We start from the raw sequence: 18,979 nt of genomic DNA on the forward strand, positions 1-18,979 counted from the left end.
TGCAATCAGACTTTAAATAGTTTTCCTGGAGTCTCAGCTAGAACTGAATCCATTTAGTCCTGATTCCAACTTTGGGTATCTCTCTGATGGATGGACAGAACTGGCTTCGTGAGGTTGGCACCATGCTTTGTTTAATGTTCTGCTACCACAACCTTGAAGAACTAGATAATTTCAAAAAAAAATTTTGTTTTTGAGACAGGGTCTCCCTGTAGCTCCAAGCTGTCCTGGAACTCACTATGTAGACCAGGCTGGCCTTGAACTCACAGATCCACCTGCCTCTGCCTCCCGAGTGCTGGGATTAAAGGCGTGCGCCACCACGCCCAGACCTAAAACAAATTTTAAAATAATAGTTTTGAACAAGAAATACACTTTCATTTTTCACTTGGTTCCACAAATAATGCAGCTTCTATTGACACTAGGCAAAAGTGTTTCTGTTGTGTGCCCAAGCCGTGCTCCCACCCACATGAATTTATCTATAGAGAAGCCTGGAAATCAATGGAAACCTTTTGATTAGTTGGTTTTAGACTGGAAGTTCCTTCAGGGCTCTTCTCCAGTAATTTTTTTGTAATTCCCTCTGCATCTAATGTTTTTTGGAAAACACAGTGAGTAAATCATAAAAAAAATCTTTAATAAAGTCCATTAATACTTGAACTTTGTTAAGGGTTTGGATTGGCTCTGTATTGGCTTCATTTTCTTCCGTGATAGAACAAAGTCTTTACCATCAATGACTTCCTCTGATCTTGATTCATTTGTCAATTTTGAAATTGGACACTAGATCTGATTTGAACAAAATACAAGATTTAACATGTTCTGCTCTAAGAAAGTCCTTTGTCCTGCAGTTGGTGATGGAAGCATAGATGAATTTGGAGCACTCTAAATTTACTGCACTTATTAAATAGTTGCTTTGTCTCCTCTTTGAATCTCTTCCAGCCTAGTCATTGTTGGTTACGTGAGATGGTAATACAGTTGTCAGTCAGCTTGACTAATCTTCTGGACAAATTTTCAAATATTTCTGAAGGCTTGAGTAATTATTCAATCATAGACAAACTTGGGAAAATTGTGGATGACCTTGTGGAATGTGTGGAAGAAAACGCACCTAAGGTAACTTTGTGTTTATTGGAATTATTTATTATTCTACATTAATTGGTATTTGAGGAATTGAAGCCTCTTTATTTGGGTCATTTTAAACTATAAACTTTTAATTTGAAAATAGTTTGGGAAGAGCACAGAAAAATGTTTGTAGTTAGACTGAAGTGGACATTCAGACTTAAATATTGTCACTTAATATGAAACTAGAATACCTTTACACTGTAACGTAAAAAAAGTTCTGCCTTTGCCTTCATTTTTATTTCATGCCTCAGTGATGCTCATACCATCTTCCCATTAAGTTATAAACTTATTTAAACCAAATGTCCTTAATGGGCTCATAATACTTGCCTTGCCCTGTGACTTATAATGTAATTACCACACGGGTAACAACAAAAATGCATGTTCCTCGGGTCATTATATAATGGATCATCAACTTCAGGGTCTAGACATGATATCATTTTGGCTTCTAAGCCAAAAATTATGAATAAGATATTCAAATTCTAAGTCTATCACTAACTACACTTATATTTCCAACTTGTCTGTGCTTTATTTTCTTTATACCTAAATTGGGGACAGTAGCAGAATCCCTCTCCCAAGGGTCAACATTAGAGTATCTGTGATAAGTGTTTTAACTCCAGGATAGAGGTCAGACAAAATAAGCGTTGACACATTTTGACATTATTGTTACTTGTAGTACTGTCTCTTTGATGGACCAGAGCTTGGGAGATATGCTTGGATAGAGAGAGTTCAACTGGATGTTTAGCGTATTGGTCATACAGAAGTCTAAAGTTTTAAGGTCCTGAGTGCTCTCTCTCTTCTCCCATCCATATCCCAGCTATTCTTGAAGACTCAACATCAGTCCCCATTAATGCTGTCCTGTTTTGGATTTTCTGTCATCTTAATCATCTATTCATGACAGTTTACCATTTCTGTTCTTTCACTTTTTAATTTCTGAAATCAGAATGTGCCTTGAAATTCATCTTATCAGTACCCTATCTTTGTGCTACAGATAGTGTGTAACGGCATTCATAGCAAGCAGGAACCACAAAAAGCAGAGTATATCACAACCTTATCACAAAGGAATTAACAACTGAATTGAGGCTTTAAAGATGAGTTGTGTTTTATAAATGGCAATGTTGGATAAACATTCACAAGTTATGAAGAATGTGCATTTACTAGTCATGGCATTTTGACTAGAACCCAAGAAAATATACATATGTGTGATTATTAATTGCTTTTCCTTATAGATGTCCATCTATGTGTCCCTAAAATACAGTTATGATTTGCATTTTTAAATTTTATGTAAATCGATCATACCATTCTTATTCTTTTGTAATGTGTTTCTTTCATTCCATATTATTTATTACCTATGAGTAGAATTTTTGGGTCATATATTGGGCAGATATATGTCTCAATGTGTGGATAATATCAAATATGTCAAATTGCATTTTACCAGCAGTTTATAAAAGTTCCCTGCAGGACTGAAAAGATAGCTTAGCAGTTAAGAGCACTTCTGCTCTAGCAGAAGACCTGAGTTTGGCTCCCAGCACCTAAGTTGGGTGGCTAGCAGCTACCTGTAACTCCAGTTCCAGGGATGCAATGCCCTCTTCTGGACTCCACGGGGTACTTGCACTCCCACATACATATACCCACATATATGTGTACACATAATTTAAAAATTAAATTAAAAAAGAGTTGTTTTCTATCCATATCCTTAGTATCCACACCCATATTTAGTATCATCAGACTTTGAAATTCTGAGATATTGGAACATCCATTATGGAAGGAGCTTTTGAAAGTCAAAGCTAATAATTTAATTAGTATCTTTTTTTAAGTACTCAATTAGTTGTCCAGATTATTTCATTGCCCTGACATTGTATTTGATTGTTCCTTCTGCTCCCCCAGTTGCTTTGGTCATGAGTCGAGGCCCAGCCTGACCTGGTGCCATCACTATCCCACTTTGTCAATTTGAATTGTGTATATTAAAACAGCTGTCCAAAACTGTTGGTTTCTACAAGCACTTGAATCCTTGAAGGACATAATTTATACTCCATTATCTTTACTGTAATCAAGTTTATGGGTTATTTGAAATATATAATTGCTGTTTTGCTTCCTCCCCTTACCCCCCCCCTTTTATCTAGAATGTAATGAAAGAACCATTGAAGAGGCCAGAACCCAGGCTCTTCACTCCTGAAGAATTCTTTAGTATTTTCAATAGATCCATTGATGCCTTTAAAGACTTTATGGTGGCATCTGACACTAGCGATTGTGTGCTTTCCTCGACATTAAGTCCTGAGAAAGGTAAGGCATTTAAGCATTTGCCATTTAAATGTAAGTGGCAAGCTTGAACTTTACTTCCGTCAGAATCTTCTTTGAAATCTATTGCATGTGTAACTGTAGAAAGAGCATGTGTGTTTCGCTAACAAAAGAGCAAATATCAATGACTACTAATGACTATCATCTGTTGGTGATTGTATAATCATTTTAAATGAAGAGTTGTGTGTGAGTAAACGGTATATAAGATGGTGGCTCACATTTTTCTTATCTGACATTTGCTGGTAGTGTGGAATTATATTATTCTTCATGTTCAGTGTCCCTAATGTTCAATTCTCAAATCTTTTGGCCTAACTCTGAGTCTTGAATTCTGATCCTCACCAGTTACTCTGAATCCTTCCCCAGCCCCAGCTGGGTCCCTAGGACAGAACTAAATTCATTGCTTTCCTTTTATAAATGACAATTTGTCACCAACTTCTCATTATTCACATTTATTAGCACATGAATGCATGCAATAAGTCATTGTTCTGCAAGGTGATTATGGTAAATTTCTTAATAAAATTGAGCAACAGGACTAAGTATGAAATAAATAGGATCCAAATAATATAAATTTGGGAAGCAGACCTGGCACGTACTCTAATACCGCACTTCACCTTTTGGGGACTCTGTAATTCATATAAATCACCATATAACACTGACACATTATTGCTTTCTATTTAGATTCCAGAGTCAGTGTCACAAAACCATTTATGTTACCCCCTGTTGCAGCCAGCTCCCTTAGGAATGACAGCAGTAGCAGTAATAGTAAGTACATGTATCTGATTTAATACACGCATGGCTCCAATTAGCCTCTATAGGAGTATTGCATGGGCTTTAAAGGAATTTTCTACAATTATTACTAATAGTACTATTCTGTTACAGTCTTATGGTCTTCCTGACAATTAAATATCTGACTTATAGAACTGGATTTCCCTAGAGCTTAAGATAATGATAAGAGAATCAGGCCAATAAACTTTCTGCTAAGATTATTTTAAATAAGGCATGAAATTAATTATAAAAGTATGATTTAGACCTTTATCATTGTAGGCCTAAAATATATTTTGTGGAGAACGTGCCTAACCAAAATGGAATTTTTAAATTGCAAGTACAGATGCTATCTATAATTCCAAGCACATTTTCAGTTTTGTGTATTTGTGTGTCAGTATTTACTACTGTGTGTTTAGAAATTTGGTCATTTTGTTATTTTGCCATAAAACTATATGTTGGAGGAGAATATGCTTCTTTTTTTAAAGTTTCTGTCCTCTTTAGCCAAGAACCCAGGTTTCTGGAGGATTATGTCTTATTTTCGAGATTATGCAAAGGTTATTCTAAAGGTTATTGGATATTGCATACATCCTCTAGCCTCGTGGAAACTATAGGAAGAAAAAAAAATGTGATCTTAGCAGAACAGTCATCCTTTAAGACTGATCAATGGGAAAAACATTACTGTTTGTTCAGGGAAAGACAAGACTTTTCTCTGTGAAAAATATAAAAGGAATCAACTTTTTTTTTATAACTTATAATAGTCTATGCAGTTATTTTTTAATCTCTAAAAAATGTTTGTAATTTTTTCTCCCATCAAATTTTGACCTGAATCTGAGGTGACACTGTTTGTAGTCTTTTATCCTTCTGAAAATGAATATTTATATATTTCATTGTGGACCCTTGAGATGTTTGGCTATAGGATGTTGTTCAGAACTCAATGAGTAATAGTCTCAAATGTGCAATATTTGTAGGACAGAATCTTCTAAAATCTGAAGTTCCTTCTAAAATCTGAATTGCATACATAACACATCACATCTAAAAGTGTCTCTCCTTGAGACAGGGTCTCATGTAGTCCAGGCTGGCTTTGAACTCACTATGTAGTGGAATCTGGCCTTGAATCCATGACCCTTTTCCTCCATTTGCTAAGTGTATGTATTCATCTTCTGAAACCTCTTATCACAGTTCTAAACAGATAACTTTTACTTACCTGTTTTCCAGTTCACTGATATTTCCTTCTACCATCTCTAATTTGATGAATTTTTCAACCAGGTTTTATTTCGAAGTTTCTGGTTTTTGGCCTAGAATTTCTATTTGATAATTTTTTAAAAATATTTTGTGCTAAGATTTCCATCTTCATTTCTAAGACATTTTCTTTTTTGTCTAATATTTCTGCCTGACTTGAACATCTATGTCATTTTAGATATTTTTTTTCCTCTTTTTTTTTCTGTTCTGAGTTTGGGTCATAATGTTGCTTTAAATAATTGATAAGGTTTGAACATATACTAAATTTATTATTATATTGTTGAATTTCTTCTGGATTTTGGACCATTCCTCTAGAAGCCATTAAGTTTTGTTTCCATGGGCTGTTCACTTGTTGGTAGATGAACTTTATCTTCCTTTTTTATTTTTACATTCTTAAGAATTTCATATATGGAAAACTGTATTTACATCATCCCTATGCCACTATCTCCTCCCTACAGTTCCTCCAAAGTCTCCCCCCAACTTCATGACCTCTTCATTGATTATTATTGTTTTACACACACACACACACACACACACACACACACACACTCACACTATACTGAGTCCATATAATGGTGCTTATGTGTACGTATGTTTTATGAACAGCCACTTGGGTTTGGATAACCCTTCTGGAACTTGTCCCTGAAGGAAGTTGATTTGTCTTCAGCAGCCATTGATTGATTCCTATGCTTATTTTTAAACTTGATTAGAGACAGGAAGAGAATAACCCTATTCCTTTTTTTTTTTTTTTTTTTTAATTTTTCTTTTTGGTCAGGGTCTCCCTATAGCCCCAGCTGCAACTTACCATGTAGATCAGGCTAGGCTTGATCTCACCTGCCTGCCTCTGCCTCTGGAGTGCTAGGATTAAAAAGGTGTGCACCACCTTTCCCAGCTATAAGAATAACTTTATTATAAAGACCTGGGTGGACTGAGATGTCTCTAGAGTTCTGGGAATGCCAGTTGGTACATTAGAACTCCATTTTTCCCATTGCTTTGTGACTAATAGGGTACCTTCTGGGATTAGAGCTTGCTAAGAGATGTGTTCTTGCCCAGATTTTGTATGTCTCTTCCTGGGAATGCATAGCATATTGTTTGCCGAATAGCTTAAGATTTGTGATGCTTCTTATTTGCACATCACTCTTCCATCAAGTACAGCTGTACAACCCTACCCAAGTCAACAAACCTGAACTTGATCTCAAAATTCCTACTCCGTGAGAATGTTACCTTAACAGGGTTCTTTCTACCAAGCCTGTAGAACCTAAAAGACAGAAATCCAGAATAATCACTTTGTACATCTCTCTCTCAGGAATTATACTCTTACATTGCTTATGAGTTAATTTGTGAAAATAGTTGCTTCATGTAATCTGTCCAGAATTCTAATTGTGTAGGTTGGAAAGGCTACTCTGCTACTACAGTTGGAACCAAAAGTGTTTCCTACTTTCCAACTTAAAAACAAACAAATAAAAATAAACTGCGTATAAGAAACATACTCTCAATTCTCTGCTTTTTTTAAACTACAAAGTAGACTTCTCTTCTACCTGTCCCCCTCATCCTTATTTATTTTGTTTTCTCTTCCTTTTGTAAAACATATAGATCTCACACGTCATCAACCTTTGGATATGTATAATGCCACTTATAAATATGTTAGTTAGATACTAATGCACAAGAAAAGCTTTTGCGATGCTTATATTCTGAGAGATGTAGATAAAATACCTATAGCACAGTATGTAACTGGAATATTAATAGAATTTTATAAATGTTTTTACTTGTAGTATAAAGGAGGTGAAACTGTTTTGGGGATGAGTAGTCAGGAAAATTTGAAGAAAGGATTATAGTTTTTAGGGATAAAACTTAAAAGCTGTGCTCATCAGAGGACAGAGCATATGAAAGATGTAAATGTGTAGGGAAGAGCCATGGAATACTATACAAGCCTATTATTTATATGAAGGGAAGTATATTTACAAAGAAATAATAACATTCTCTGTGCCAAGGAAAAATTGGTTCAAGGATGCTTAAGTTAGAGATTTGTTCACACAGTGTTTGAGTAGTGTATCCTTAATTTGTGAATACCTGCATACCTTGATCCTCATCATAGCTTGTTGAGTGATCTTGGGCAAGTTACCTAAGCTTTCTGAATCCCCAGTCGATAGATGGTAATTCCTCCTTCATAGGGCTTCTGTCAAGTTAAATGAATTAGCATATGTACTCATGGAGTCATGCTTAAACAGTTCATCAAAATTAGTATGGGGACAGCTAATCACCGTGGGACAGTAACTTTGGTGTGCCTGTACAGAGTTTGAGATCAGAATCAAAGAGGAGAGCCCGTATGCCCATTTCCTGAGGACCAAGCAAGCCATGTTTGTTATCATGGAGTTCCAAAGCATGCTAAGCCCTAAAAAGAAGCTCAGCAATATTAGCACGGTTTTCTACATTCTGTTTGTTCACATGTTGCTTGCTATTAGAACAAATAAATCAGTCACTAAAAAATTCAAGAGTGGACAGTTTTAGTAATAATTAGACACAATTAATAGAGTAATGTCCTAGGAATTAGGATTACTTAAACTCTGTCTAGATCAGCGCTCCTTCCCAACATGGTCTCTGCAGGCAGCCTCTGCACAAAAGCAAAGCTTTGTTATCAACGTGGGCTTTGGCCCCAAATACACTTCATATGGGCTTGAGGCATACAAGTTCAAGTTGTGTAGATTCCTGGTAGTGAGCTTCAGTGCAAGCACTGTAGTCCTCCCTGGAGGTGTGGGCAAGCTTTTCTATAAAGTTGTCTTTCCTTTTTTATAAGGTTTTGTATGCTGGAGGAAATGAAGGCCTTGTTTTCAAGAATGAAACAACAGAAGTCAAGTCTTACTCACCTCTGTAGGAGATGGCACTCAATACCTTTTCTTCTCCTTGTCCTTGGGGGGGTCCCTCTCCCTTCCTCTCTCCTACTGAATGATTTTTGTTGCATTTTAGATTGGAGGAATTTTACTAGCCCATAGTCCTAAGGGTGGAGCTGTCAAAGTGGACATCAGTAGTCCCAGTAGACAGCAGAGGCCACAGCAGTTTGTCCTTCAAAGGGAATACAAACATAAAGAGCCAAATTATTTGTTTGAGAATAGTGATATTAGAATTCCTAAAATGGTAGAAATTGCTTATGACTATAGATCTGTTTTCTCATAATCCTTAAAGTATCTTATTATAATAATAGCACTACATCTATTACAGTAAATCTCAGTTCATTAAGGGTGATTTTTGTTTTGGAGAGATAAATTCATATTGAACCCCAACTTCAGTTGCCTAAAACACATTTGTCCTGGGGCTATAGGATGTGTGTGACAAGACAGAGGATGGTTAATTTTTGTCTTGAGGAAGCAGTTTATTATTACATAAGTGGGTGGCCCCACTTCCCACATCTCCACATGCAATTCCTGAACTTTGTTCTGGACACCCATTCTTCTGTGTCCCTCTGACACACACTGGTATATGAACAAATGTGCAAACATTGTATTGCTAGAATCTCTTTGGAAATATAGGAATCATAGAATTAGGAAAGTTTCTTGCTATAGTTCCCACATGCTGGAGGTGGGTAAAATTTATTTCTACCTCTTAGATGAACTCTATGAATTTCCCTTTTCCTTATCAAGATGGATGTGCATACACACAGTGGATCTGTTTCTGTATCTTATGAACATTAGGGGTATTAGATGTATTAAATAAGTGATTGTAGACTAACCTTGTGACCAAATTCTTGTTACAAGATTACTAAAAGCAGTCACTTTCCCTTGATCAGATTTTTGGTCATGTAATTATTGTAAATTTATAATTTCTTTCAATGGAAACTGCAAAATTCACTCTTACAGACTAACAAATATATGTCAGTATTTCCAAATAATTACATTGTTCCCTATAAGGAGTCATATAGAAAAATATGTCTAAATCAGTTTCACATTGGTGCAAAGAGACCCTTGTGGAACTCAGTCCCTTCCTCATGGTTGAGTGAAGCAGGGTGGATATCAAGAGTCAATGCACTAGTTGTTTTGTTACTAAGGTGCTTATTTAGGCTTACTTAGAGCAGGGTGACATTAATGAAAAATACTGCCCCCTGCCCCAGAGTGTACTGAAGGTGTGAATGAGCCAAAAGCCACAATTTTAAGCAACTTAAAGTACCATTATCTGTAGTGTGCATGTAATCACTTACTGTTTGCAACTGGCCAAACCTAGCAGAGAACATACAGGACCTGATCCAGCTTGCAACACTGGGGGCAGAAAGTCAAGTGTAAGAAAGTAAAAAGACATTAGACAATAAAAACATAGAAGAAAGGTTTGTTTTCAGTAGAAATCATTCTTCCTAGCAATAGCCTAACCCTGTATTCTACATATGCATGAACATTAACTGTGTTAAGTCTCTTTCTGTCTGTGGGGTTTCTTTCTTTTTAAATGCCTTCATCTTTTGGAGATTATATGGACTTACATTGCTTGCAAAAACAATAGTCAACAGAAAAGCTAGCCTTTTGAAAACTCTAGAGATTTACGTACATCAAAAGCACACTATGGAAACCGGTTGGAACAATCACAACCTAACAGGCAGACTCCTAGGATGGAGCTGCTGTATTCACATGGTGCTCTTTAAATTTCAGGGAAGGCCGCAAAGTCTGCTGGAGACTCAGACCTACAATGGGCAGCCATGGCATTGCCAGCACTCATTTCTCTTGTAATTGGCTTTGCTTTTGGAGCCTTATACTGGAAGGTAAGTATTTCTGTTCCTCCCACCCGCTTCATCAACTTTACATAATTGTTTATTCATTATATACATATACATATGATCTCTTTCCAAAAAAGGATTTTGTTGAGAAAACAATGTTAACTTACAGTCTCAGCAAAGCTTAAATTTTAGAAACGTTTCTATCATTCCTCATTGTACTTTGGAGAGAAGTCCTGTAGTGGAGAAGGCACATGTAAGAAATGAGACATGGTTTAATAGTCTGAATTAATTTAAAAAGGAAGACAATATGCTAAGAATCATGTGGTATGCTTAAAAGTAAAATAAAGGTATCATTTGTATTGCTGCTTTTTTGAATATCTGTTCTTCTTTTATTGATACCTGCCTAAAATTTAAAATGTGCTAAATCACGATATCTCAGGTTTTAAAAGTACCTTTTAAATTCGGTTACTGTTTCTATCTGATGGCTTTGTTTTTATCCTTCCGCCTTCAACATCCTAAAAATGTTGAGTTGATAATGCATGCATTTTTTGTCATTATTTTTGCAAAAAAATGTATTTTGCATGCTAAAAAACCTGCGATGAGAGCTAATTGATGTTAAAGAGAAAACCACTAACCTCTCAAGCATTACAGCAGTCATCGATGTTTCTGTAGTACATGTCATTGTTTTTTTTTCCCCCAGAAGAAACAATCAAATCTTACAAGGGCAGTTGAAACTATACAGATTAATGAAGAGGATAATGAGATAAGGTATTTCATTTTGCTAAACATGTTTTCAAACAAGCTTGGAGTTCTCGTGCTGTGCATTCTCAGGCCTGTAACATCTTTAAGACATTGATCATGATTGGGCTGCAGCTCTCATCCAATGTGCTCCAAATCTTTTCCTGTTTCTGACCTTTCACTGTCTCTTTAATCCTACGTCCTGTAAAATACATATGTATAACTGTCTCTGAAGGTGCATTTGCATATACTTTCTACACTATTACTGAGACAAACTGACTCCTTACATTGCTTGGAGACAATCATCTTCACCCATGTCCATATCATTATTTGTTGGCTGAGTTACTGCTATTATATTCTTTCTTAAATCCTTGTTTGTGATACTACTTCCTGTTTAAAATACCTCAAATGACTTTCTTTTGCAGACTCAATATAATTACTTCAGTCTGGTTATCACAGCCTTTAGCTTTTCTCTGACTTATTTAGTATTTTCTCCAAAGCTAAATACAAGCATTGTTCTAAGATGTTCTTCACCTTCCTATAACTGGTCCAGATGACTTTTCCATCTCTTGCCCTAGCACACTAATATTTTCAGTTACCGTTTCTTATCAATTTCAGCACAGTATTTTCTCTTATCATGTCTGGTGATGTATATACACACATATTAAATGCACATAAGCATTTGAAGTACATACAGTATGTACAGGAATATTTATAAACTACTTGAGCTGACTGTGTAGAGATAAGTCATCTCTCTTCTCTATGGAGGTACTCAGGAAGATAAGCTTGCTCAGTTTTGTAATGCCAGGATCATGATGTACTTCAGAATTTCCATCCAAAAGCAAATAAGCATTTTTCTTGTTGTGTTTCAGTATGTTGCAACAAAAAGAGAGAGAGTTTCAAGAAGTGTAATTGTGGTTTTTATCAACATTGTTACCTTCATACAGTGGTAAGTGTTTAGACCTCAAGCTGCAAGAGCTTGCAAGAACTATATAACATCTTAGAAGCTGGAATTTAGAAACAAGCTTTATTGTTATGCCCTTGATGGAGCAGATGTCTAAATGTTAACCAAAGTTGTTACAGAATTGAACTGTGCATATCTCACCCATTGTATATTGTCAGATTTTGAAAGGTAAGCAGTTATTTGTCCAGATTAGTGAACTCATTTTGGATGGGAGATATTTAAAAAAATTAATCATTGTTAATTAACCATTGTTTACTTGGAGTAAAAGGAAACAAACAGAAAATTAGGAGTAAAATTTTTAACATATTTTTAAAAGACCAATTTCATCTATGTATGACCACTATCAAGTGTCAGTGGCCCATTTGTTAGAGGCTGAATAAAGAGAAAATCAAAGCTATTTTTCTGTCACTTTAAGAAAAAGAAGACAAAAATCAAAGTATCTTAGAGTCAAAGTATAGCTACCAGGGCAAAGTGCCACTTGCTACAGGACTGCTCATAAGTGCCTCACTCCAGACTGGAGACCAGGATGTACCAAGTGTTAGCCAGTAACACACCCTGGTTGTGATTGTGTGGTTGGGGGAGGTACTGTATAAGAAAGGATAGTGCAACCTCGTCAGAGGGATTGTGCGTTCTTTCTCTTCCTTCCTTCCTTCCTTCCTTCCTTCCTTCCTTCCTTCCTTCCTTCCTTCCTTTCTTTATTTTTTTGTTTTTTGTTTTTTGTTTTGTCTTTTTGAGACAGGGTCTCCCTGTAGCCCCAGCTGGCCTGGATTCACTAGGAGACCAGACTGGCCTCGAACTCACAGAGATCCTCCTATCTCTGCCTCCCGAGTACTGGGATTAGAGGTGTGTACCACCATGCCTGGCCGGGACTGGTGTTTCTTATCACTCATCTCTACTTTCCTTGCTCTCAAACTCAGACATGTTTGGTTGAACACCCAGCATGGCATCAACCTTATCAACATCAGTTCATTTCTTACTCACGTTTACTTTTGCTGTGTAGAGGTTAATTTTAACTCAGGTTATTGCTCCCTGAGTTTTGAATGAATTTTCCACAGACTAGGAATATTTGTTCTCTCCCTGAACACTCAAGTTTTCTCCGTATTCCCTCTGTCAGAGTCACTTGCTCGGTTATGTTATTACTGGTAGAGGTTCCGGTAAGCTCTTTCCTTTCCCTACAGGGTCACTGTCCTTCCAGCTTTCACTTCTGTCCTAGATTTCAAAATTACCTCCTTACTGAACCTTCCCTGGGGAAGCTGGCCCTAGTCTTTTGCCTCTTGCTCTAATGATTCACTTTGGTTGGTATAACAGATTATTTTTCAGCAGCCTGATGTACCTTGAGATAATAACTACTCCACATACATTTTGTTTTTGTGTTCAGTCATACCCTTGAACAACCACATCCAAAGCCTGACTGGGACTCTGTTCTGCCCCTGCCCTAGCTTCCCCAGGCTTTTTTTCTTCTATCTAATAATATAAGTAGATGGGCTATCTCTTATTTTCTGGAGCAGTATTCTCTAAGGAGAAATCATTGTTCTTCCTAGAGATCTTTTTCTCTGTCCTTCAACCATAGCACAAACCTCACTGTTTCTTTTCTGTCACTTCAGTTCCCTTAAGTCAGACATCTACATACCACACATTAAATGGTTAATTGAATCGTAAAAGTCCAAGTGACATCCTCTGTTTGGTTTAGGGATTGCATTTCAGGGATCCTGTTTTGGCACATAGCTCTTCAATCATGTGGCTTTGACTGTTGCATTTGTCCTGTGACATTTGGATTACGATGGGGAACCCAAGCCATTTACTTAGGAGGAAAAGAATTGATGACATTTTAAAACAAACATAGTCAGACAGCTTACGCATATTTCTAGTCCTATAGCATGCCAGGACAGGAGCCAGGTCTGTCTGGTTCTAACTATATTGCCAGCACTAAATTTTTTACTTGTACAACATTGATAAATGTTAGAATGAGAATGACTGAATCAATGAGCCCTGAAAAAAACTTAAGCAAGTAATAAGGTGATATACTTATTTTGAGGTTGGACTTGTTTTTATTTTGTGTCCTGCATAGATATATGGGCTTAATGTGCTGGTTTTGATCACTGGCACCCAGATGTGCACAGCAACGAGGATGATAGTCATATTGGAAGGCTTCTGTTCATTCATTTCAAGAGTATGAAATGTTATTCATGTATAAAACTGAGAAATGGTGCGTGTCTCTCATCCCAGCCCAGGAGGGTGAGGCAGGAAGAGCAGAAGTTTGAGACCAATCTGGGCTATATGGTGAATTCCAGGCCAACCTGAACCACCTTGTAAGAGTCTGCCTATAAATTAACTAATGAGTTAATTAACTAAAAATCACACAGCCAAATAAAAGAAACTCAGAACTGTTTAGAAGTAAATTCATCATACTTCTTGAATAGTCACTATGATGTCAGTGATGGCATGAGTGAAGAAATCAGTTACAAGTCTCTGTCGTGGAGTACTTTACTGACCACTATATTCAAAATCTGACTTTGTTAAACTGATCCCTGTTTCTTGCCCTCTAGTTACCTATCATACGCCTCTCAATAGTATATCACAGTAACTTATATAGACATTTTTTGTCTTTTGTGAATGTATAAGTGCTCAGAAAGTAGTATTTGTGCCTGCTAAACTATATTACCTATGCTTTGTACATAGAACTGATGAATAAATATGTCAAATAAATCAAAATATGACTCAATATCTCAAAGAACTTATGTCACATGAGAATAAAACTTATTAAGATAATGATGCAAGTAATCTTGAGTAGATATAAGAACACAAATATTGAGGAAATTACAGAGTAAAAGTGAGGGAGGGTCAGTTTGTGTCCATTAATCAAAATCCCAAAGTCAAATACACATCCCATGTAATAACACTGATTATCCATTACACAGAGTATAAAGCCTTATCCTTGACCCTGTACCAACAGAGGCTTAAAGCCCTCCAAGAGGCTGGATATAATGGTATAGCACTGTAATTCCAGCTGTTTGGGAGGCTGAGGCACTTTGAGGCTAGCCTGAGCAGTTTACTAAGACTCTTATCTCAAAACAAAAATAGTTAAATAAATAAAAGTATGAAAATGTAGGTTAATAGGACAGTGTTTGCTTAATGTACATAAGGTATGATTTCAGTCTTCAATACTGAAGAAGAAAGAAAGAGAAAGAAAGGAAGGAAGGAAGGAAGGAAGGAAGGAAGGAAGGAAGGAAGGAAGGAAGAAGGAAGGAAAGAGGAAGGAGGGAGGGAGGAAGGAAGGAGGAAGGGAGGAAGGAAGGGGGAGGAGGGAAGGGAGTAAGGGGGAAGGAAGGAAGGAAGGAAGGAAGGAAGGAAGGAAGGAAGAAGGAAGGAAAGAGAGAGACAGAGAAAAGGAAAGAATGAACCTCTCCCCTGGCAATTTTAAGTATATTTTCATAAGAAGTGTGTAGTAGCAGGAAAAATTTAGGGGAATAAAATACAACATGGAAGAAAAGGATATGTTAATAATAACCATAGAAAAAAGTACCAGTATATAAAAAATGGAGAAATGTAATAATATAATTTTTAGTTTTTGATGTAATTTGGCTTGCAGTCTCTTTCTTGGTTAACAGAAAAGAGGAAAAGGGAGGAATGACTCAGATTTATGGATGGGATCTCTCTCTAAAATGGAAGGTTCGCCAACTAAAGCAAATTAAATCAACTTGTATTAGAATAATAGAATAAAAAAAACATAAGGAGTGTTAATTTTCCAGAGGAAATAAAATTTGTAAACAGAAAGTTATATGTCTTAGATATAAGGGAATAACATAGGAGGAATTAAATGAAGAACAAGAAACAGAAGAAGTTTCTTAAAAAATATCTTGAAGTTGTGTTTATTTGACATCAAATATGAAAGCATTTACATTACGTTAAAGGTCCGCTCTGTCACCTAGCCGAATGCAGCTACCTATATACATCAGTCTAGGAGAACTCATGGATTGTGTTGAATGGAGTAAAAGTTAAAAGACAGAAATCAAACAGATAGTTTACATTAAAAGCTTTGCTTACCTGGCATATTATAGGAGAACTTTATGCCTTATTCATCTCACAATCAAATCCCAAGAAACTCTCAAAGATACATTAAGTGCATGTGGAACATATAGCCTAGTTATGTCCTCACACTGCTTATAACCTACAAAAGGAAATAATACAGAATAATTTTTAAAGGTAAATAAGTTTGTAAAGTTCAGAAATATCAAATGGAGTTTCTGAAGTAAAAAACTCAGTAAGAAGTTAAAGTTGAGGTCACTGCATATCAGTGTCCCTGGATATTGCCATGGATAGCATCCCTTGTGGCTGTGCCAAGCCCACCCCACATGCAATCTCTTTAATTGAAAGGATGGAGGAAAGCTTGGTTCCACAAGCAACAGAAGTGGCTTTTGTATTAGATATGCCAGATACTGGGTGATTGGTACTATTTCATTAATAAAAATGGTTCATCCAAATACTGTGCTGGCATAAGCAAAATTAGGAAGACCCTGGAGTATAAACTGGGTTCCACAGGCATACAGCTTATATGAATGGACTCCAGAGGAAGTCATGCACACAGGATTAGTGTTGAGAAGAGTGAGCATCAGTTTGAAAGAGGCTTTGGATTCTAGGAACATAACTTATGTTCCTTTAGGTAATCTAAAGAGCTGTTGGAGGGGTTAGATAATAGCGATGATCCAGTCAGAGCAGAAGCTTGGGAAAAATAGGTATTGTGGCCGTTAGGACAGAAATGTTGAACTGGAGATAGGGTTTTAACTAGGAGAGCTGTCTTCCAGTCAGTTGTGAGAGAATGAGAAGTCAGGGCCATGGCAGTAGTAAAGTGCAGACCACTTTGCAGTAAAAGAATTGACACATCCTTATTACTGGTGCGACTCCTTGATAGGACTTGGGGAGGGGTGATTTGGAATTTAGGAAACAGCGGGTGGTGGTGCTATTAACTGAAAATGGGAAATCAGAACTGAGAAGATGTTGCTAAATACTGGTATTTCTGAACAACGGCCACATGCGGTGAGATGAAACTATGGCAGATAGTTAGGGCTGCAACTGTAGATTGGAATTTGAGCGTCATCTGCACAGAATTCTTAATTGAGACCTTGGGAGAAAGACTGCTGAGTCACAGAGAGGGCCCAGGCTAACTAATAATAAATAGCATGTTTGTAGCATGTGTTCAGTTAGTGTCAGTTAGCTACCCCACCATGGTGAGAGCAGAAAGGAATGCCCACGACGCAGGCATGCAAAGAGAGTAAAAACAGAAACTCAACCTAAAATTCTCCTATCGTTCTGAGCTACAGTGGAAGAAAATAGATCTTAGACATCTCATGAGGAAAAGGACAAGCCAAGCTTGAGCACTTAGGCACAGGCCTGGAAATGGTAGGACCCCAGTCATCAAGCTTTCTGATGCTTTACCGGTATTCTCTAAAAATTTCCAGGGTTTGGGGACTTTTGTTTCTGGGCTTTCTTTCTTCTGAGCCATGTTGTAAAACAAGCTTGGACAGGTTTAGACCTGGGTTCAAGCCTCAGCTCTGAAACTTAACTAGTTGCAGGATCCTGGATGAGTTAGTGTCTTTTAACCCTTGTATTTTCATATACAGTTATATATAACATCATATACATGATGTTTCAGCCAGCGTACAGCACATGTGATGGTGGTCTCAGGATTTATAATACAGCCTAGGTGTGTAGCAGACTATACCATTTGGATTTAGATACGCACACCCTATAATGTTTGCACAAGAAAATCACCTAGCAACTCATTTCTTAGAAGGTATCCCCATCATTAAATGACACACCACTGTGTAATGAGGGGATAATAATACTCATCCTGCGTATTTCATGAGCTTATTGTAAAATTCCAAGGTGTCATTATAAAAAATTGTAGTTTTATTCTCTGAAAAAACAGTTGTCAGCCTTCAGTTTTATTTTCTTTGCTAAGTAACCGAGGGACAAAAATCCAAAATAGATTTCTAGTCTTGCTTCTCTACAGTTAATTAAGTCAAGAATTTTAAATTATGCATAGCTGCCTAGCTTTAACAAAACTATTTTTACTTTTCATGATTCTGTTTTGCTTGCCTAACCATGCTTTATTTTTAAACTATATGTGTGTGTGTATGTATATGATTTCTGAAATTTTCTTTTAATATCTCTTTATTTATCTGTCTGGATTTAATTACTGGAATGTTGAAATATCTGAGATTCAATGGTTTAAAACCAGCATTGAAAAACTTTGTGGCTGTCATGTTTTACCAAGTACCATAAGCTGTAGTGAGACCAAGTGAAATTCTCCAGGAAGTGTCAGGATTTTAGTCTTTCTTCCGTTTGAGAGGAAATACTGAATGAGAATTTGCTCTGGTTTGGTGGGGGTGGGGTTGAGGGAAAGGGGGTGATTGCTTAGAAGCTTGCTAGACAGGCAGGATACTGGAGCTGCTTCATGGTGACTTGACTGGTACTTGGTAGCCTCTGAACAACTTCTCCACTGTCCCAGATATATCTTCCATGCCTCTCCATCTGGGCTGCCCTTCCGCACGCTCTAGGCCCTGTGCCTCAACCTTTCCTCCCTCACCATCTGTCTACTCTGTATGCTGGAGAAATTCAAGGCTAAATCGATTGGTAACCCTCTTGTCACACAAATTAAGATAAATAATGGTTTGTCTGGGGACATGTAAATCACAAGGTATTCATCTAGCCATTTTTTTCTTGTGTGTATATGCATAAACATTCATGTATATGTAGGCGAACATGGGGAGGTATATATGCACGTGTGTGTACATGTGGAGGTCAGAGGGCAACTGTGGCTGTCATTCCTCAGGTGCCATCTATTTTGTTTTGTGAGGCAGTGCCCTCATGGGCCTGCAGGTTGTCAAGTCAGTTGACCGGCTGGCCAGCAAACCACGGGGATCCACCTGCCCCACGTCCCCTCCAAGTGTTGGGATTACAAATACATGCTACCACAGCTGGATTTTTAAAATAATATTTTGTTTTTTTTTACTTTACATGTATGAATATACTGCCTTCATGTGTGTAAGTTTACTTGTGTTGTGCAATACCTGCAGAGGTCAGAAGGCTTCAAATCCCCTGGAACTGGAATTACAGATGGTTGTTGGCTGCCATGTGGGTGCCAGTTCCTCTGCAAGAGCAGCCAGTTCTCTTAA

The 18,979-nt window shown here is 37.1% G+C and overlaps 1 protein-coding gene across 2 annotated transcripts in view; it reads left to right on the forward strand.

The window, feature by feature from the left end:
* The window catches only part of Kitlg (KIT ligand), an 85,122-nt gene that overhangs the window by 58,888 nt on the left and 7,255 nt on the right, over positions 1-18,979 (forward strand). The window contains exons 4-9 of one of the 2 annotated variants that reach the window (XM_008824063.3): positions 931-1,101; positions 3,231-3,390; positions 4,084-4,167; positions 10,038-10,147; positions 10,803-10,870; positions 11,713-11,789. In XM_008824063.3, coding sequence (XP_008822285.1) covers positions 931-1,101; positions 3,231-3,390; positions 4,084-4,167; positions 10,038-10,147; positions 10,803-10,870; positions 11,713-11,752 — 633 coding nt within the window. In that variant the 3' untranslated portion in view covers positions 11,753-11,789. The remainder of the gene's footprint in view (positions 1-930; positions 1,102-3,230; positions 3,391-4,083; positions 4,168-10,037; positions 10,148-10,802; positions 10,871-11,712; positions 11,790-18,979) is intronic. The other variant, XM_008824072.3, reaches the window with a different exon arrangement.

The sequence above is a fragment of the Nannospalax galili genome, unplaced genomic scaffold (genome assembly GCF_000622305.1).
Source record: "Nannospalax galili isolate Female #2095 unplaced genomic scaffold, S.galili_v1.0 scaffold191, whole genome shotgun sequence".
Taxonomy (NCBI): domain Eukaryota; kingdom Metazoa; phylum Chordata; class Mammalia; order Rodentia; family Spalacidae; genus Nannospalax; species Nannospalax galili.